Source organism: Prionailurus viverrinus, chromosome B4, assembly GCF_022837055.1.
Source record: "Prionailurus viverrinus isolate Anna chromosome B4, UM_Priviv_1.0, whole genome shotgun sequence".
Classification (NCBI taxonomy): domain Eukaryota; kingdom Metazoa; phylum Chordata; class Mammalia; order Carnivora; family Felidae; genus Prionailurus; species Prionailurus viverrinus.
Window position 1 is genome coordinate 89524001 of NC_062567.1, and position 21681 is coordinate 89545681.

General features: G+C 35.5%; 1 protein-coding gene across 2 annotated transcripts in view; it reads left to right on the forward strand.

The window, feature by feature from the left end:
- The window catches only part of CAND1 (cullin associated and neddylation dissociated 1), a 42530-nt gene that overhangs the window by 5406 nt on the left and 15443 nt on the right, over positions 1-21681 (forward strand). The window contains exons 2-6 of one of the 2 annotated variants that reach the window (XM_047866030.1): positions 6102-6245; positions 16247-16401; positions 18182-18305; positions 19913-20169; positions 20249-20354. In XM_047866030.1, the coding sequence (XP_047721986.1) occupies positions 6102-6245; positions 16247-16401; positions 18182-18305; positions 19913-20169; positions 20249-20354 (786 nt within the window). Of the gene's footprint in view, positions 1-6101; positions 6246-16246; positions 16402-18181; positions 18306-19912; positions 20170-20248; positions 20355-21681 lie in introns of those variants that run through there. The other variant, XM_047866031.1, reaches the window with a different exon arrangement.

Below are 21681 nucleotides of genomic sequence, written 5' to 3' on the forward strand. Positions count from 1 at the left end.
TTGATGGCAGTAAGCTACTGGATTTCACTTACGTGATTTTTCTTGATAAAGGTGTACTGCTAACGCTGATTATCAGCAATGATTAAGGCTCACCACTGAAAAATAGAAGAAAGACCTCATTGAGGAAACTGGGAAGAAGAAAGAGTACTAAAAATTAGTCTTATTTACATGGACAATACTAAGACTGTCCTAAATTCATGTTGTAAGGGAATAAATAAGAAAAAATGAGATAGTGGTAAGTTCTTTGAAAGATAATTGGTTCACTACATGATGCACTTGGCCGGTATTATTTAGCTTTCTTTTGGTAACAAGGGTAAAATTGTGTTTGTACATGAGGGGAGGGTTGTGAGAGCTGCTCATTGTGCAATACAAGGTGTCTGTTTCTACCACTGTTTCTGCATCTCTACCTTGGATTTACTAGAGATGAATAACTCACTTCAAGGAACTTTAGTTCAGTAGAATAAGCCAGGTGTTCCTAACTGTTTGCAGAGCCTGGCACGGTTCCTAATGATGGTACCCCCCAACTGCTTATTGAATAATGAATGAAATGGCACTGCCTGTAGGTTACATCCACCTAGGACTCCTGTAGAAGCCTGGAAGTTAACGTTCTAACTTCCCTGTCTCCCGTCTTAAGCCATTTTTATTCTTATTTTGTCCTGTTAGATTACCATCTACCGGATGGCCCAATTTGGAAAACCTTGATGTCACCCTTCTACCTTTCTCTGTCTCATTTAGTTCCCTGATGAGTATTTCTCAAATTAGTCTTCCCGTCTCAGGCCTCTTTTTAATCCAGTCTGTTGGTAACTCTTCCATTGGAGTTTTCTTTCCAAATGTCACAGCTGATCATTGCCTTCCCCACTAATTCCCACTGACTGCAAGACAAACTCTAAACTCCTTAGCTGTTGCCCACCTAAGATCACCGATGCTACTTTTCCCCAAATTTCTAACAAGCTCTGTGTAACTAATTCAGTGGATATTTTCTTTGTTTATCTACTTGATAGACAAGGACTGTTTACCACTTGTTACTCCTTGAAATTCTCTTGTAGAGTCATCCCTGACACAGGTTGGGTTTATTACCATTACAGTGAGGGAGAACACACACTATGCGAAGTCTCAGTAAAAAGATGTTGGGTCCTATTCATTTGGGTAATTTTGGGAAGGGTCTGAGGAAGTGGAGTTTCACATTAGATTGGATTGTTGGAGAGTGGGGCAGTTCCGTCGTTGGACATCCTTATACACGGAGGGCAAGACTAAAGCAGAGGCAAAACTAATTGAAGAAGAAGCAGTCACTTAATGAGTTAGAAAGGGGATGTTCCGTATTTTGTGCTAAGTGAACTTGTCTGAGATGGATGTTCTATGAGGTTGTTTATGTACAGGAAAACAATATGTTTTAGCTGTAAGCATCAGATTGGTTTGAAATAACATTGAGATAGAGGTATAAGCCTCAGATCAGTTCCTGAAGTGCAGAGCTACAGTTTTTTTCCTTCTCAGTCCTCACTTTTGGCTGCAGGGCATTGATTTATGGTGTGCACACCTTCACTCTTGCCGAGATTTTGTTGATTAGGATTCTGAGGAGTGGACATTCAGTGTAGTCTGTAGTTGAGCCAGGTTTCTTAATCCTTTCTCCTGTTGTAAGATGAGTGGTTGAACCATCCAATGTGGCAGTGGCTGTTAAATCACAGTAAGGCTCCTGAAGGGGTACATACCTGACTGTAACACCCAAGTCCTGTGGTTTTCCTCCTCTTCCTTTGTCCATTTTCTAACTCATCCCTTACCATCCCCATATCTAATCCATTTCAAAGACTTACTTTAACCTTTTAAATCTCAAATGATTGGTTCTTATTATTCTCAGTAGTTAGTACTATAAAGTTACTATGAATGTTGAATTAGTGATTCTAAGCCTTCTAGAAGTACAGTGGTAGGTTCCTGTGAGCCTCTAGTCACAACATTTTCATAGTTGGTTAGCTCATAACCTTGTTTTGTGTATTCCTGTTTAAAGACACCTTATTTAAACTACGTTGTTGATTCATTCACACATGCTCATGACCAGCAGCACTAGCTTCATGCTTGAAAGAAGCGTATCTAATACATGTATTTTTTTCTGGAAGATACATCACAGCCTTCTTGTAGTGTGGTAACACTAGACAGTACTTCACTATGCTTGGGGTTCATTTTAAACAGCAAAATTACTAACAGAAAGCACAAACATGCAAAAGATGTGGCAATACATAGAGAAGAGGATACTCTACAGTGTGTGAGCTGAAACAAGAATGCATTTACTCTGCTAATAATGAGGATCGATTGTATGTCCAATTTTCTTCCTCCATTGATTGTCATAACCCTGATTCTGGCTACCATCATTTCTCACTTAGACTGCTGCACGAACTCTCCTAACTGTTCTCCATTCAATTTGGCTGAAGGAAGCTTGGTTCTCTCCAAACTCTTACCATAGTGTATGTAGCTGGAGGAATGTTTCTGAAATGCACATTTAATCATTTCCATAGTCTCCCCATCTCTACCTCAGATGCCTTTCAGTAGCTTCCCATTGCTTTTAAAATAAAGACTAAAATCCTAATAAGACCCCCAAATCTCTTTAACCTCCTGGTCCTTGCTTACTTGGCCATCTCCCTGCTCCCCGCCCCCCCCAAAAAATTTCCTACTCATGCTTCAGGTCTCACTCTTCCCTGGTGCACAACCCCCAATGCAGTCTACATCAGGTTATTTTGTTATACCATTGAGTTCTCTTTGTGCCATATTCCTTTCCTTCCCTTCTTAGCATTTATCTCTGTTCATAATTACATATATAATTAACCCATATATGTAGTTTTTTTTTTTAATTAAAATGTCTCTATTTGTATTGTAAGCTTCAAGACCGCAGAACTATGTGCTTTTACCATCTCTTGTTTATACAGAGCCTAGCATAGTACTTGATACATAATAGGTTCTCACTACATAGTGAGTATGTAAGACCTTTCTTATCCTGACCTCAACCTACATTTCCGTCTTCTTCCTGTTAGGTTTCTTTCTATTTGTGTCCCAGCCATTCTTAACTGCTTCTTGGCCCTTCACTCATGAAGCGTTACATCCCTTAGCATTGCTGTTGGTGCTACCAACCCCACCCCACACTAATACAGACAAAAATGAAAATTTTAAATCCCAAACCAGCTTTCCCCATGCAAATTAACACTCAAAGGTGTTAATCCTTTGAGATCCAAACCAATAGTCTGTTCTTTGGTGGGATGATTGTCAAATGTCCTTGAGTATTTTTCAAAATCTGTAAGATTGGGATTTGTACATTTACCTGTCTGCCGTATTAGATGAAAAGGTTAAGAGGAAGGGACTGAGTCTATTTTATCATCTTCGTTCTTAGCACCATACCTAAAATAGTAAATGCTTAAGAGACATTTTACAAATTGTCTTTTGAATCTGCCATGGACAGATTTTAAGCTCGTCAAACAACTTTCTTATAAGATGATTTATAGTGCAAATTTTTATATCAAATTAACAGAAGGAAGAAATTCTTAGAACCTTCTGGTTTTGGGGTCACCATAAAAAGTAACTTTTGGTATAACTTAATACTATTTCAATCTGTTTTTCCTCATTTGTAAAAATACCTGTTGCTAATTTCACTGGTGCTTATTTCAACTTTAAAAAAAATGTTTAACCATTAATCATAGGTTTAAATTAAAAAATACTTCTATTGAAGTATAGTTGACATACAGTGTTATATTTCAGGTGTATGACATAACGATTCGACAGTTTTAATTTTGTTCTTTACACAGTCGTCACCATAAGTATAGTCACTATCTGTCATCATACTAAATTAATACAGTATTGACTATATTCCCTATGCTTTACTTTTCATCCCTGCCATTTATTTCATAACTACAGTTTGTGCCTCTGAATCCCCTTTAATACCCTCTAGGTCCATATATGCTGTTGAAAATGACAAGATTTCATTCTTTTTTATGGCTGAGTAATATTCCATCATTCTTTATCAATCAGTGGACAGTTAGGTTGCTTCCGTATCTTGGCTATTATAAATAATGGTGCAGTGAAGATAGGGGTGCATATATCTTTTTTTTTTTTAATTTGTTTAATGCTCATTTATTTTTGAGAGAGACAGAGAGAGAGGGAGACACAGAATCTGAAGCAGGCTCCAGGCTCTGAGCTGTCAGCACAGAGCCCGACACAGGGCTCGAACTCACAGAGTCTGAGATCATGACCTGAGCTGAAGTCAAACGCTCAGCCAACTGAGCTACCCAGGTGCTCCGTGTATATATCTTTTTGAATTAGTGCTTTTGTTTTTGGGGGGCAGATACCCATCAGTGGAATTGCTGCGTCCTATGGTATTTCTATTTTCAATTTTTTGAGGAACCTCCATACTGTTTTTCCTAGTGACTGTACCAGTTTGCGTCTTAACCATCAGGGCATGAGGGTTCCCTTTTTTCCACATCCTTGCCAATACTTGTTATTTCTTGTATTTTTGATATTGGCCAATCTGACTGGTGTGAGGTGGTACCTTGTGGTTTTGGATTAATCATAGGTTTTTGAAAATGAGTAGACTCCTCTGAGGTCAGGAGCCAAGGTTTATTTACTTTTTGTCCTTTGCTCATAGTCCAGCCTTTGTAGCATAATAGGCAGTGAATAAATAAGTGGTAAATAAAGGAAAGAACCTGTGTACCAGTAGACTCCCTTCAGAACCATAAAACAACTTTTTGCCTTTAGATTTTTTGCTTTTTTACCTAAGTTTAAGATTGCCATATTCTTTTCAACCAGATAATAAGCGTTTCAGGGGTCTTTAGAGCTCCTAACTACTAACTACTGACGTTTTATTTCATGGATTTTATGTAAGTTGAATGGCTAAGATGTTAAATGGCTTAAGGTGTGTAAAGTGCCTGCATTAGTGTGCTGCTCATTTCTGTTTTTTATTTTCTAGAATATCGTGTGGTTTTAATTTCATTTGTCATCATATAAAATGGAGAGGAGCTTCCAATTAGAACTGTGTTCATTTAAAAAGTGTGTGCTTACTTTACCTTGTGTAATGCCAATTTGAACACAGACTTTTCTTTATAAGCTGTTTTATAAAACTTGGTAAGAATTGTGCTTGCATTATAGTTTAAAACTTTGTCAAATCAGCATTAAGTGAATGAACATACTAACTCCTTAAATTCCTAAATAAGTTGTTTTGCTAGTCCTTATCCCATAGTTTATTGCCTATATTGCCAGACTATCTGTGTAGTTATTTATCGTTTCAGCTCCAATAGTTGTGTTTTTTAATTGATCTAAACATGGATTTGACATTTCTGTACGTAACATAAAATAACTACACTTTTCCTCAAACTGGATCTGGTTCAAATACAGGAGAAAAGCATTAAGTAATTGTTATTTAAATAAGGTTATTTCAGTAAGTAGAGAAGAACCAAGAACTATGGGAAAAATTCATTTGGCCCTTAAACAGATTTGAGAGGCTTTATTTCAATGTGATTATATATTACTACGAGAAATTACTTTGAAGACCGTTGTTTGGTGAGGTATATGAGGAAAAAATCTGAATATCTGTTTACCTTATTTTTGTCTCCTGTTAACCCTTTACTTTAAAGCTGAGATTAGACAGTTGATCAGTCTGGGTTTTTTGTCAGACTTTTCAGTATTAAACTTGTCTGTGGAAGTGGTTTTTGAGGGGTCTGGATGTCAGATGGAATGATGTTCTAGAATCACCTCTTTATCATTTTGAAAATACACCTGATACCTTGTGATGGGAGTTGGGGTAGAGGTGAGAATTGGTATTTTGGAAGTTTCCCAGTAATTTTGTAATGTGTGACCCACCCCCCGTGCCCCAACACACACAATAGTAAACAAGAAGGTATTCTTAATGTTTGTAGTTAAAGGCTTCCTAGATAAAATTCAAACTGCATGCAAAGAAAAAATAAAGGCACCTTTCTCCTCCTGGAAGCAATGATGCTATTAATTAGAATGAAAGAGCATTCACTGTAGGTCCTGTCAGTAACTTAAAACAGGACTAACCTGGAGGAGAATCTTTTTTTTTTAAATTAATGCTTAAAAATGTTTAATTACCAATCAATTTAATTTTTTGATAGGTTTATGGCTACAAATGATTTGATGACAGAACTGCAGAAAGATTCCATCAAGTTGGATGATGATAGTGAAAGGAAAGTAGTGAAAATGATTTTGAAGTTACTGGAAGATAAAAATGGAGAGGTACAGAATTTAGCTGTCAAATGGTAAGTGTTTTTTACTTGCTTCCCACCTCCACCACCCCATTAAAAAATTTAGTGTAATAGTTGGTAAATTATCTTAGTTTTGTGCTGTGTCTTTCTGTAGTTTTCTTTAGGGTTTGCAGGTGAGTCGTGGGTGTTTAATGTTTGTAAGTGGTACATACACACTTCTTAAAGTTTCTATATTGACTAGATGTGGCTTTTTATGGTATTTATTATTTTAAAAAATTTTTATTTTAAAAAAAAAAATTTTTTTTTTTAACCTTTATTTATTTTTGAGACAGAGAGAGACAGAGCATGAACGGGGGAGGGTCAGAGAGAGGGAGACACAGAATCTGAAACAGGCTCCAGGCTCTGAGCGGTCAGCACAGAGCCCGACACGGGGCTCGAACTCACAGACTGAGAGATCATGACCTGAGCCGAAGTCGGACGCTTAACCGACTGAGCCACCCAGGCGCCCCTAAAACAATTTTTAATGTTCATTTATTTTTGAGAGAGAGACACACACAGTGTGAGTGGAGGAGGGGCAGAGAGAGAGAGGGAGACACAGAATCTGAAGCAGGCTCCAGGCTCTGAGCTGTCAGCACAGAGCCCAACGTGGAGCCTCGACCCTTATACCTAGAGATCATGAAGTTGGACACTTAACCTACCGAGCCACCCAGATGCCCCTATTTATTTATTTTTAAAGTTTTGAGAGAGGGAGGGAGGGAGGGAGGGGAGGGGGGGAGAGAGTGGGAGAGAGAATTCTAAACAGGCTCTGCACTGTTGGCATGGATCCCAATGCGGGGCTCAAACTCATGAACCCTGAGATCATGACCTAAGCTGAAGTTGGATGCTAAACCGGCTGAGCCACCCAAGTGCACCTATGGTATTTTAATTTGCGTGAAATATATATATAAAACTTCAGAAAGAGCGGTTCTTTCACTTGTTTGACTTGATTTTTTTTAGCTGGGTTACAAGGCCTCCCTGCCTCTATTCATCTCTGTATGAAAATTTAAGAACCAATGATCAAGGGAAATAAAAAATAAGACTTCGTAAACAATAGCAGCAGTTAAAACCATAGTTAGTCCAAATTAACAGTGATGACACAGCAGTTACAAAGAATTGTTCCTAAAAATTGTGGGAATTCCAATTGTCTTTGTGTACGGTGCAGTAGGAGCATCTAATTGGGCATGATATTGACAGTTTGCCTCTTACTTTTAGTAATCAGGTACAGAATTTGAGTTCTCAGTAAATTCTATTCACAAATAGTTTAATTTATGCCTATCAAATACTAGAAAACCTTAACAATTTACATAGTAAGTTATTAGAAAGTATAACGTTTAGTTTCGTATGACAGATTAGGGAATTTTGTCATTTTGTATGCCTATGATAATTAGGCATCAGTTTAAATAAAGCATTGTCTCATGATTACTTTTTTATTGCATTTTATTTATAAAGGTTTTAAGTTTGTTTTAGGCTAAGCTTTTACATACTTGCTGTAAAAACAGGCAAAAATGTGAGAAATCATTGGTCATCATAGAATTTCTAGACCTGCAGTACAATTTTCTTTAACTTGGGACATTTGCAAGTTTAAAATAAAATGTGTCTTCAAAAGATAAGATGCAGAATAATGCAAATGAGTATAATTTACTTTAATCATGATTTTTTATCTTTTATTGATTTTGCCTGTGCTTAATAAAATTAAGTTCTGTTCAAAATATATGCTGAGCATTTACCAGCTTTTGAAAGTAGTGTTTGTCCCAGGTCGAGAGTTGAGAGGTACATAGCTCTTACTTGGATGTATCATTAGGAACCTGAGCTTTTGATGTTTTGAAGACCTTTTATACTTAAAATTAACAGGTTGGGGGAAGAAATGACATATGTTCAGGAAAAAAGAAAGGAATTAAGATGTAAACAAAAGTAATACAGTAGGAGATAAAACCTAAGAGTGATTCTTGGAGGAGGGAAAATCACAGTAGATAAATTACTAAGTAGCCTTATTGAGAAATTGGGAAAATTGTTAAAGAACCTATCACCCAAAAGAAACTCAGGCCCAGAAATCTTTCACACAAGTCTTTGAAACCTCAAAGAACAGATAATTCCAGTACAGAGAGTTCTAGGACTATTTCAGAAAATAAAGTATGAAAACTTCCCTGTCTTTTATTTAAACCCAACTACTGATAACAAATCCTGACTGAAGATAATACTAAAACAGAAAAGTACAAACCATTTAAATGTTAAAAGTATAACCCAACAATATAGTAAGTGTAATAGACCACGATCAAGTGAGATCAGTCCCAGGAATATGAGGACAATTCAGTATTATGTGCTTGATCAGTATATCTCATCATGTTAACAGATAAGAGGAAGAAAAAACAGTTGTCAATGCGCTGGTAAGATTCAGCATTGACAATTAAAAAACAAGAACACAAAACACAACACTTAGTTAGGTCAACAACAACAACACAGAACACTTAGTTAGGTTACTTAGTGTAATTAGAGGAGTGAAACACCTTCCAAAGACCAATATCCTACTTAATATGTCATTGGAGTGAAGAACAGGTCAGGTCAGGGATGCTTTATCTGACTAGGGAAAATTCGCTACCTGTTTCAAGGGAAACATTTAATAACATGGAGTTGACAAGACCTTTTTTAGCATTACAAGTACACAAACATATACATTCATACCTCAGCCCAAAAGCCAATAAATTACCAGATACCTTTACACTAAAATCAGCTACAAAGCAAAGATGGTCTCTATCTCCACTAGATTCTCTTTGAAGGTATTAGTCACTGTAGGACAAGTGGGTAATAAAACTGGACACGTAAGAATTGGAAGAGGTTCATGGGAACGTGGGAATAATCAAGTCAGTCAAAAAAATTTAACGCAAATAGGAAGAATTCAGTGAAGTAATACGATGTGAAAGTAATGAACAAAAATCTGTAGCTTTCATATAAGCAAGCAGTAACCAATTGGAATATCTCATGGAATCAAATGTTCATTTATTACAGCAACAGAAAGACAAAATGCCTAGGAATGAAATGTAACAAGAAGTGTGAGGTGGTGACCCTGAGTAAGGGTATCGTATGGTGTATGTAAGGTTATAGTTTTATCTTTTTCAAAACTTAAGGAAAACTTTAAAATATTTTTGACCCCTGACAAAAATGTACTTGGAATAAATGGAAAGACATTCCATGCCCTTGGATAGGATAACTCAACAAAGTTGTTGGTTCTCTCCAAGCTTAGTGCTAACTTACTTGTAAAAATCAGTTATTTCCACAAGCTAGACAAGTTGATTCTAAAGTATATTTTAATAAATATTTTTAAATTTTCTTTTAATGTTTGTTTATTTTTGAGAGAGTGAGCACGAGATGGGGAGGGGCAGAGAGAGAGGGAGACGATGAATCTGAAGCAGGGTCCAGGCTCTGAGCTGGCAGCATAGAGCCCGATGTGGAGCTTGAACTCATGAACTCTGTGAGATGATGACCTGAGCTGAAGTTGGACGCTTAACCAACTGAACCACCTAGGCGCCCCACTTTAAAGTATATTTTGATGGGAGAGGGAAGGAGGCAGGTGTTTGCCAAGAAAAGTCTGAAAAAGTATATCAGTTGCTGAAGTTGGAGAGGTATTGCTTAGCCCTACTAGATAATGAAGAGACTATTATGTTTCTCTAATCACAGTAGTGAGGCATTAATGGACAAATGGAGTAAAATAGAATAGAACCTACGTGATGGGAAGTTGAACTTTTTTTTTTAAAGACTGGTTAACCATTTGAAAAAGATAAAATTGTATCCTTATCTCACATACAACATTCCTACTTAAGGTCACCGTTGTTTTGTTTACCTTAAAGTAGTTTTGCCTGTTTTAGAACTTCATATAAACGAAGTTATACAGTATGTCCTCTTTTGTGTCAGCTGTTCTCACTCACCATATCTGTGAGATTCATCCATGTTGAGTGTATTAGTATTTCTTGACTTTTTATTACTGATTAGTAGTCCATTGGTATCTATTTATGTATTTGGTTTCTTTCTTGGGTTTGGCTATTTTGAATAGAGATAAAATGAACATTCTTCTATGAGTCCTCTTTAGGATATAGGTCTTTCCTTATGGATAAATACCTAAGAATGAAATTGCTGTTGTCCATTTAGATTTTTAAGAAACTGCCCAGTTGTTTCCCAAAGTATTTTATCATTTTACACGAATGTCCCAGTTGTCTCCACATTCTCCTCAGCGTTTGGTTTTGTCACTTTTTAATTTTAGCCATTCCAATAAGTGTATAGGTGTAGTTTTTTTGTTTTTGTTTTTGTATAGGTGTAGTTTTAATTACATGTCCATGATGACAGTGCTGTTTTGTGTTTGTTAGACTTTTTTTTTTTTTTTTTTTTTTTTGCTGGACTTTTCCCAATTGAGGCGGGGAAATATAGACAATTCATATACATGCATATATTTTATATTTTCTCCCAACTTGATAAGCTTAAGTTTTTAGTTTTAGTTTTAAATTCAGTTTTGTTTGATTTAATTTATAAATTAATTTTAATTTTCATGGTAATTGTTTTCCCTATCATAAGAAACCTTAGTTTTACCTTTTGTTGCAACAATTTTCTCTTGTTTTTTTCTAAAAGCCTAGGAGTTTCAGCTTTTACTTTTAGTCCTGTGATCTGTCTTGAATTTTTTGTGAAGTAAGAATTGAGGGTTTTTTTTTAATTTAATTTTTTTAATGTTTATTTAGAGAGAGAGCACGTGTGCAAGTGGGGGAGGGAGAGAGGGATACGCAGAATTGAAGCAGGCTCCAGGCTCCGAGTTGTCAGCACAGAGCCTGATGTGGGGCTTGAACGCAGGAAATGCAGTATCATGACCTGAGCCAAAGTCGGATGCTTAAGCAACTGAGCTACCCCAAGTTCATTTTTTTCACATAAATTTCCATTTGCTGAAGCAACATTTCTTGAAAACACCTTCTTTTCTCTATTGAATTGCATTGATATCTTTGTCAAAAATCATTGACTATTAAAATGTGGGTGTATTCCGAGGCTCTGTTGTGTCTCTGTGTATTCTTTTGCCAGTACAAAACTGTTACATTAGTGTAGTGTATTAGTCAGCCTTGCCACTATTGACTTTTTGGGCAGATAATTCTTTGTTGTGAAGAGCTATCCTGTGCCTCCTGTGTATTGTAGGATGTTTAGTAGCATCGTGGCCATTAGCCACTATTTGCTAGTACCATTCATTCCTTCTTCCCCCGGGAGTGACAACCAAAAATGTCTCCAGACATTGGTAGCTGTCTGTTGGAGGGTAAAAATTGCCCTTTGTTCAAAAATGCTGGTATAGATCTGTAGAAGCCTGATGTAAGGTAGTGTAAGTTCTGTGGCTTCATTCTTCCTTTCCCAAGAGAACTTTGATTTTTAGTTGTTGGTTTTTGTTTTTGTTGTTTTGAATTTCCATGTAAATTTTAGAATCAGTTTGTCAATTTCTCTTCTTCAAATAAGTTTGCTCAAATTTTGATAGGGATTGTGTTGAAGCGATATAGATTTCTGAAGAGAAACAACATCTTAACAATACTGTTTTCACAGGGAACCATAGTATCTCATACTTTCCTGGTTAATAGTAGTTTTTGTTAATTCCTTAGGATTTTCTACCTAAACGGGTCATCAGTGTCATCGGTGAATATCCTCTTTCAGTTCTGATTTTGATAATTTGTGTTTTCTCTTTTTTTCCCTCAATTCATCTAATTAGGGATTTACCAACTTTACTTACTAAAGAACTAAGTTTTGTTAATTTTCTCTATTGTTTGTTGCCTATTTCATAGATTGCTTCTCTTTTACTATTTTCTTTTCATCTTCTTCCTTTCACATTTTTAAGCATTTAAAGACATATATGTGCCTCTAATTACTTCTTGAGCTACATTCTACAAATTCTGGTAGAAATCTATTTTTTAAGATTTTAATTTTATTTTTAATTTTTTTTAATGTTTATTTATTTATTTTTGGGAGCGCGAGACAGAGCATGAGCAGGGGAGGAGCAGAGAGAGAGGGAGACACAGAATCTGAAACAGGCTCCAAGCTGTCAGCCCAGAGCCTGACGTGGGGCTCGAACTCAAAAACCATGAGATCATGACCTGAGCTGAAGCTGGACGGACGCTCAACCAACTGAGCCACCCAGGCACCCCAAGATTTTATTTTTAAATAATCTCCATATCCAATGTGGAGCTTAAACTCACAGCCCTGAGAACAAGCGTTGCATGCTCTACTGAGCCAGCCAGTGCCCCTAGTCTGAAACATTTTTAATTCAGCGTGATTTTTCTTTGATCCATGGGTTATTAGAAGCAATTGTCAAATGTTTGGAGGTTATCTAGATGTTTATTTTTACTGGTATCTAATTTAATTCCATTTTGGTCAGAGAACCATACTCTTTAAAATTTCAGGATGTTTGTTTTGTCTACTTAGGTTTCTTTTATGGTTTAGCGTGTGGTACGCCTTGGTGAATGTCCCATCTATACTTGGAAGAAAGTATATTCTGCAGTAGTTGGGTATAATGTTTTAGAAAGGTCAGGGTAGTTGATAAGGTTCAGATTTATATCCTTTGTGATTTTTTTGTTGTTGTTGGTATTAAATACCGAGGAGTGTTTAAGATTTCCAACTATGATAGTTTATCTTTGATAATCAGTTTTTGCTCCCATGTATTTTAAAGCTATATGACTTAAGTGCATATACATTTATAATTATGTCTTCTTGATGTTTGACCTTTATGGGCATAGAATGTTTCTCTTTAAATATACCTTATTGTGAAATATATTTTCTCTTATGTTAATGTGGAAAAGCCACCCTAGCTTTTTTTCAAAGCTTTTTAAAAAATGATTTATTTACTTTAGAGAGAGAATAAAAACAGGTAGGTAGGGGAGGGGCAGAGAGAGGGAGGTGCCGAGGATCTGAAGCAGGGTCCGCACTGAGAGTAGTGAGCCGGATGTGGGGCTCAAACTCAGAAACCATGAGATCATGACCTGAGCTGAAGTTGGACACTCAACTGACTGAGCCACCCAGGCGCCCCCACCCCAGCTTTTTTAAGATTAGTGTTTGCATAATGTATCTTTTTTTTTATTTTTCAGTTTAATCTGAATCTGTGTTTTTATCTTTAAATGATGTGTCTTGTAGACAGCAGATAGTTAATTCTTGCTTTTTTTTCTGATTGTTTCATGGTTTTTGCCCTTTAATAGGAGTGCCTATGTAGTCCATTGACATTTATTGTAAATATTTGATTTGTTTGGATTTAGGTGTGTGTCATTCTTCTTATTTTGTTTATGTTGTTGTTCTGGGTTCTTCTTTTTTTTTTTCCCCTGCCTTCTTTTGGGTTAATCACATATATTTTTTAAAAATGTTTATTTACTTTTGAGACAGAGACAGAGACAAAGTAAGAACAGGAGTGGGGGAGCAGAGAGAGGGAGACAGAATCCCAAGCAGGCTATGCACTGGGCGATCTCAGGACTGCAAGATCATGACCTGAACTGATAGGAAGGGTTGACACTGAACTGACTGAGCCACCCAGGGGCCCCTGGATTAATCAAATATTTTATAGCAACAGTTCTTAAAGTTTGATTTAGGGGACCTTGGAACATCCCATGACCCTGGAAGTGTCAAAATTATGTGAATAATTCTAAGGTGTTATTTTCCCCTTGGCTCTCCATTTTCTTTTAAATGCATGGTTTAATTTTCCAGAGGCCACATGACATGTGATATCACAACAGACTGAATGCAAAATCAGATAATGAGATCCATTTTTTTAAGCGCAAACATATAAAACAGTGCTATTATTCTCACCTTTTTTGAGAGTATAGTTTATTTTCATTACTTGTACTTTTTAATATGGTATAAACATCGACAGATACAGTGCACATAAAGAAAAGCTCTTTGGGATCTTGATTGATTTTCAAAGTGTTAAAGCCAAAAATTTGAGAATTGTCACTCTAGGGGTTATAAATTGCATCTTAAATTTATGGCAATCTATTAAAAGTTAATATTGTACTAGTTGATATAAATTGTATAAAAACCTTGAAACATTTTTCATTTACTTTCTTCCTGTATTTGTGCTTTTTTAAAAAAATATATGTATGTGTGTCTATAATACAATATTATAATTTGAAGAAAAACTATATAGTCTTTTTAAATTTTAAATTTATTTGCTTGTTTTTTAGTACTCTATACCCAGTGGGAGGGCTTGAGATCAAGAGTTGCATGCCCTACCACTGAGCCAGCCAGGTGCCCCATATAGTCTTCTAAATATAGCCTTTTATGTTTACGCACATTTACATTTCTGGTGATCTTTGTAAATCTGAGTAACTATCTGGTTTAATTTTTCTTCAGCCTAAAGAACTTTTCTTTGGCAATTCTTGTAGTATAGGTTTGGTGGTGATAAATTTTCAGCTTGTGATAATGAATTATCTTTACAGTTTTAAGGAATAATTTCATTGGATTTGGAGTTCTAGGTAGATCTTTCTCTGGTTTTAGTTACATCATTATCTGGCATCCAAGTTGTTGTTTTCAAAAATACAGTTTTAGAGAGTTGACAGACATTATTGCAGAAGGGTTCGTCCAACAAAACTATTTTGCCATTGCCAGAAGCTAAACTCTTTAAATTCCTTTTTGGAATCCCTTTTATTTTCACTCTCAATGTTTTCATTGTTTCACCTGGGTCTCTACATATATGCCATGTCTCTTTTGTCATTGCCATCATTTTGGATTGGACTGTTGTTGGAGAAATCCAGTCTTCCTGATTTTTTTTCGTCCTTCTCCTAATTCTCCAAATTGCACTGCCTTTGACTTCTCTAGTCAAGTAGTTGACAGCTAATTGAGCGTCTGTATATGAAACATTGATCTGACATTTATCAAATTAAACTATTTTTATCATGTCACGTGTGCTTGACAGAGTGCATTGGCTCCCAGTTTTACCACATCACATTTAAATTTGCTGGCCTGACTTTAAAGGTTTCCATAATGTCTCAGGGGCCTACCTTTCCTGTTTTCTTTTATGTGTATTTTGTATCAAGCAGTTCTTTTCACCCCTCATTTCTTTCAGTATGCATTCCACTCATTCTGTTCTCTGATCTTTCCATTTGAAATGCTCTTCTTTTTTTTTAACAATATTCCATCAAAGTCCAGTACCTAAAAATCTGTCCCTAAGGTTCAGTCTCCTGTCCTGTAAATGCTAATAACATTGAATTTAAAAGTTTTTTTTTTAATTTTTTTTTTAAGAAATTGTGCAGAGTAGTGAATGCCTTCATTTCTCAAGTAGTTGTGTGAATTCCTTACCTTATCAACCAGTGGTAAATGTATGGAGATAGGAGCCATACTTTTCTTATTCAGTATAGTCTTGAATACAATGGCTCTTCAGTGAAAATTCATGCACCAAACAACTACTATCTTAAATTCTATGGGAAGCATGCAAAGGAAGAACTTTTCTTCATCCTCAAACAGTTGACCTGCATGCAAACCTATAATAATAGTGTAAGATACTAATATGGAAGGAATATACAAGGAAGGTTCTTTGGGAAGACAGAGTAGTACTAACTTTTTGCAGCAGATTATTTAGTGCTTTAAAAATTTAAACAAGAAAATAAGAGGGATGTAAATTTTTTTGGTTCACAAGATAGAGTTGGTGATGATAGGAGGAAGGAAGGGTTAAAATTGGCGAAGTGAAATATTGGATGGCATTGCTATTTCATTTAAACCGTAGAATCCCTGTTAGGAGCAGACTCCTAATTAGCCTTTTTATTACTAAAAAAATGTGTTGTATTTGAAGGGTTGGGGGGGTGGTAAGCATCTTGTTTCATGATACCATGGTAGAAATCAGTGGGGAGATGTGGGAAACCCATCAATCAAATTTGTTTTAAACCCTTATTCATATACTATCTGTGATTCAGGCATAGTGTATTTGCTTTGTGCCGGTAGTTGCTAGGCAGAAGAAATTCTTTTACTTGTCTATTTTTCTGTTTTTGTATTTAATGTAAATTAAAAACTTTATTTTCTATTTTATATTACAGTCTTGGCCCCTTAGTGAGTAAAGTGAAAGAATACCAAGTAGAGACAATTGTAGATACCCTCTGCACTAACATGCTTTCTGATAAAGAACAACTTCGAGATATTTCAAGTATTGGCCTTAAAACAGTAATTGGAGAACTTCCTCCAGCTTCCAGTGGTAAGCAAGAGCACCATTTTCTTCCTAGTTCCTTTTTACTTGGAGGTATTTGCCCTCCACCTTTTTTTCTCCTGGTCAGGGAGGGAGAGCAGTGCCTGTCAAAAGGTCTTTGTAAAGATCCCATTGAACAATCAAGGGGAAAAAAAGCCTGAAGTCCTATTTTTGCTTAAAAATAAATTCAATTTTCAGTTTTAAATGAATATCTTTTGATTGAATTTAAGTATCTTGTAGGAATACCAAGATTTTATATTGTTGTATGTACCATAACTACAGAATAGAGTTAATGCCAACCTATGCAATGAGGGAAAAGATAACCAAAATTTTGAGTTATTTCTGACTAGTTCTCTATTTTCAGTATTAATTTTGCTTTGTATCAAAATTTATGATGTGTAATACTTAACACCGTTAAAACAGCTGTGAAATAGTTGAGTTTACTAGTATCTTTAAGGCTGAATCTACAGCTACCTTGGTAATTTAAAACTACAATTAATGAATTTGTCTATTAATTAGATTTTGGTCTCTGGCACAAATATTTAGGTAATGCAGATTTTAGAATTGGTTTTGACTACTAAGCTATCAGCTAAAATCAGCAGGCTAAGGTTTTTGATGGTCTGATTCACAGATGGGGTGAAATTATTACCTCCCTATTTCGTGGAAAGATGGAGACTGGTGGTAATGTAGTCTAAGTGTGTAGGTTTTAGTCCTTTACTTAACAAGTATTGATTAATCATTTGCTCTACTAGCTACCATGCTAGATGATTCACGTGTATTATTTCAGTTAGTCTAAAGATCAGCCATATGGGAGGTCTTAATATTTCCAGTTTATTGTTGAGGGAACTGAAAGAAAGACTAGGTTAATTCACCCAAAGTTTTGATTACCTGTTTGGGTAAAGATTCAAATCCTCCATTATCTTTTAATCCAAAGCTGATGCTTTTTCTATTGTATCTTACCAGTTTGTCCTTACTCTTATTAATTATTTCAATAAAATATATCTTATATTATTACATTGATTAATTATGTCAGTAAAATATCTCTTGTATTAGTTAACACTGATAATCATCCTTAGTTCTTTTCTTTCATTGAAACATGTTTTAGTTGGTTTCTGGTTCTAACAAGAATTCTAACCATTTAGATTATTTCTTGTTCCTTTTTTTCTTCCACTTGCCAGTAACAATATGAATCTACTTCAGAATAGTAATAACCTTGATTTATGAGTTCTTTGGAACAGCATTTCTACTTCATAATGAAGTTTTGGGATCTTTGGATTGGAGTACGAAGGATCTTATTTTAGGTTACAGCTCTCTCTCTTTTTTTTTAAGAGACCATGTTAGGTATTGGAGGTTAGAATATATTTGGTTTTTAGTTCACAGAAATTTTAAAATATCTAGGTTACTAGTAATAAGAGTATTCAAGTAGAAGAATAATCATTTCTGCTTTCCAGTCTAGAGGTGCAAACACTATAGCCATTACTGGCTCCACAGGCGAGTCATTTCTGTATATAGAAGTAGTTGTCCAGGAGAGTCTGTTGAATTGGTATTGTTTTGCCTATGTCGTGTACTCCTTCTGCAGTTACTATCTCTTATTGTTTATGTCTAATAAATTATTTTATTGGAAAACAATCTGTTTTGAAATACATATTTTTCTGACATGAATCTCTTGAGTCAGTCTTGATTATAATCAAGTTTTGAGTTGTTGAATATCTGGTAACCACCATAAATACAAGGTGGAATCAACATACTTACTTGCCTTGAAATTATAATTGGTTTATTATTTATGCAGGCTCTGCATTAGCTGCTAATGTATGTAAAAAGATTACTGGACGTCTTACCAGTGCAATAGCAAAGCAGGAAGATGTCTCTGTTCAGCTAGAAGCTTTGGATATTATGGCTGATATGTTGAGCAGGTAAACATGCCTGTGATTTATATTACTTACAATACAAAAACTGTGCATTTATTAAAACGCCTTTTGATAAAAATAAAATTTGGCCTAAAATTGTTCATGTTTGTTTATTTTTAATATTGTTATTTTTTAATTGTTCATATTTAAATTGTGGCTGTTTTATAGATATGTGGTTAGGGGTAAGAGGAGAAATAAGCTAATTATTTATCATGTAATCCTGCACAGCAAGCATTTTTTGTAGTTTTGAAAAGTAATAAAATTTGTCATTTGAATGTTTCATCACAGTTTTTATATTTAGTTTTTTACTCTTATATTTTGAATATAATGATCTATTTAGATAAGAGTTGTGTGGGTAGAAGTAACAAATTTTCCAGTTAAAATAATGCTGGTATACATTTTAGCACCCATGATTATACTGCATGTTTTGGGAGGAGGGAGCTTGACTTTGTACATTTGTTCCGTGTTTGCTTTCATCTGGAGGTCAAACTTGGGAAGATAGGAAGATCTAAGCAACTCTTAGGGGGAATATACCTTAAAAGACCTGTCAATTTCATTTTGTCCCTAATTCTCCAAATCATTATGTCTTCATTGTATATTGTTTTTGCCTGATCCACTGCAACTTGAAAATAATCAAATGCCTTCGTCTGGTACATACTTATAGTGAAAGGTAAGAGCAGTCATCCTGGCACACACAAGAGCTTATATGGTACTATAGAAGATAAGGACAAAAATGACTACAATGTAAGATTGAATGAGACTAAATACTGAAACTATTAAGTGTATTTTTGGGTTTAAAATGGACGATTCCAAGATTCCAAGAAAGACTGGCATTTGAATTTAATTTTGAAGAATGGATAGGACACTGGTGTATGTGCCCAGGCTTAGGATATATTAGCATTAAGTAATCTTGGAGTTGGGAAACATTGTATTCTTGTTTTCCATCATATATGAAATGAATAGAAGAGTAGTAGGAAATCATTTTCATAGGTTGTGGTTATGTTGAAGAGGGTGAGGGATTTATACTTAATTTGGTTAAGTAGGAACTATTCAGTTAGACTTCTTGTCCTGTGACTGGATCAGTTGCAGTGTCCTGGCACATAGATGCTTAACTGCTATTGACTCCCTGACCTGCCCATGTGAAATGATTTAGAAGAGGGTTGAATCAACAAGATCAATGCAACTTCGTATATAGATGTGTTGAGGAAGGCCGCAGGGATAGTCAAGAGATGCTGAGATTTTGAGTGTTGTGAACTCCCAAAAAGCTATAATAGAGAAAAAGCTATTAATAGAGAAAACAATTAGAAATCTGGGAGGGGGAGAAAGGGACAAGACCATTGGTTTTTTCATGTATTCTCAAGCTTGTTGGTTGGATAGGGATACAGTTCTAGATTGCAGAAGGGAATTTTGGGATACAAATTTCAAAACTGTATTTACTTAACTTTTTAGTTGGGTTGGTAGAGAGAGTAAGAATTTAGTTTTACTTGAATTCTGAATTTGAATTAGTGCCTTCTAACATTTTTACTCTTTGACTACATTGGGGTCAGAGGCCAGATATTTAAGTAGTGCTCAAACATCTTGAATTTATTTATTGTTTTCTTTTTTATTTTAAGGCAAGGAGGACTTCTTGTTAATTTCCATCCTTCAATTCTGACCTGTCTGCTCCCCCAGTTGACCAGCCCTAGACTTGCAGTGAGGAAAAGAACCATTATTGCTCTTGGCCATCTGGTTATGAGCTGTGGAAATATAGTTTTTGTAGATCTTATTGAACATCTGTTGTCAGAATTGTCCAAAAATGATTCCATGTCAACAACAAGGACCTACATACAATGTATTGCTGCAATTAGTAGGCAAGCTGGTCATAGAATAGGTAAGAAATATTTAAATACTTTAAAATTTTCTTTAAAGAAAAAAATGAATATTTTTAAGAACCAATATGCTTTTCTTAGGTGAATACCTTGAGAAGATAATTCCTTTGGTGGTAAAATTTTGTAATGTAGATGATGATGAACTAAGAGAGTATTGCATTCAAGCCTTTGAGTCATTTGTGAGAAGGTAAGTCTTAAGATCTCTATTTTTCAAATAAAAATGTTCCCTTAGAGTAATAATTACGCTCTAGGTTAGGTGGGTGTGGAGAAATGGATTGTTTTGACAGTCAGGATTTGAGTTTTGGATTTCAGATGTATCTTGATTAAATTATTAAGCTGATCATATAGTATTTGAAGTGGATATCATCTTATATTTCAGAATACAGTCTTTATTTTGAAATGTTTCCATTTCATTCTTAGGACTTGAACTTAGAAAGTCATTTATCATTGTCTTTTCATTTAATTTGATAATGTGTACTATCCTAAAGGGCATTAGGGTAAATTAATTATCTGGCCAAAAATCAATAGTGAATTTTATATCTTTTCAGCAATTGTTGAGGTTTATCACCTCCATTTTGCTAGGACAGTGGATCTCAATTTGGAAACCTTGGTTCTAATAATAAAATCTGCATTTATGTGCTAGAAGGCCATACTGGCTAAGTAGCAGATTTTTTTTTTTTTTTTTTTGCCTTTGGTGAGAATTAAGTTTGGTAGCACAGTGTCTTGAGACTTCACTTGTTATCTGCAATAATCCTTTGTCCCGCTCATGGTTTTGAGAAGCAGCTTCATGGTCATACCAAATTTTTTTTTTATGTTTATTTTTGAGAGACAGAGCATGGGTAGGGGAGGGGCAGAGAGAGAGAGGGAGACACAGAATCCGAAGCGGGCACCAGGCTCCGAGCTGTCCGCACAGAGCCCGACGCGGGGCTCGAACTCATCAACCGTGAGATCATGACCTGAACCGAAGTCAGACGCTTAACCAACTGGGCCACCCAGGCGCCCCCATACCAAATTTTTAAAATCAGAAATTGTGGGATTTGTTTCTGTTCTTTTAATTATTCCTTTATTGTGGGGCATTTCTATGTTCTGTCTCAGAACATATAGCCAGAGCTAGAACGTATAGCATATAGCTGGAAGACCTAGCCTAGAAGAGCGTGCACTGGCATTTTTACAAACAGTCCTAGTTGCTGAAGAGCATGTTCACTTGGGCTTGGTCTTCTAGTCGTATGTTCAGAAGATAGACATAAATATACAGATTTCTATTCCACCCTAAATTAACCACAGTATATCATTTATTGTAAGAATCATCCTGATTTCAGAGATGTGAAAATGTGAGGGGGAAAGTTCATCTTAAAATTAAGTGTCATTTGAAAAGTAAATATTTTAAAATATGTCGAGTCATTGCTATTGAAAAGGCTAAGAACCACTTTTTCTGTGCTACGTTAAAGGGAAGAAAGAAATCTGGTAATAAAGCAAAATGTGTCAGATATTAAATGAAGGGGAAAAATAGTTAT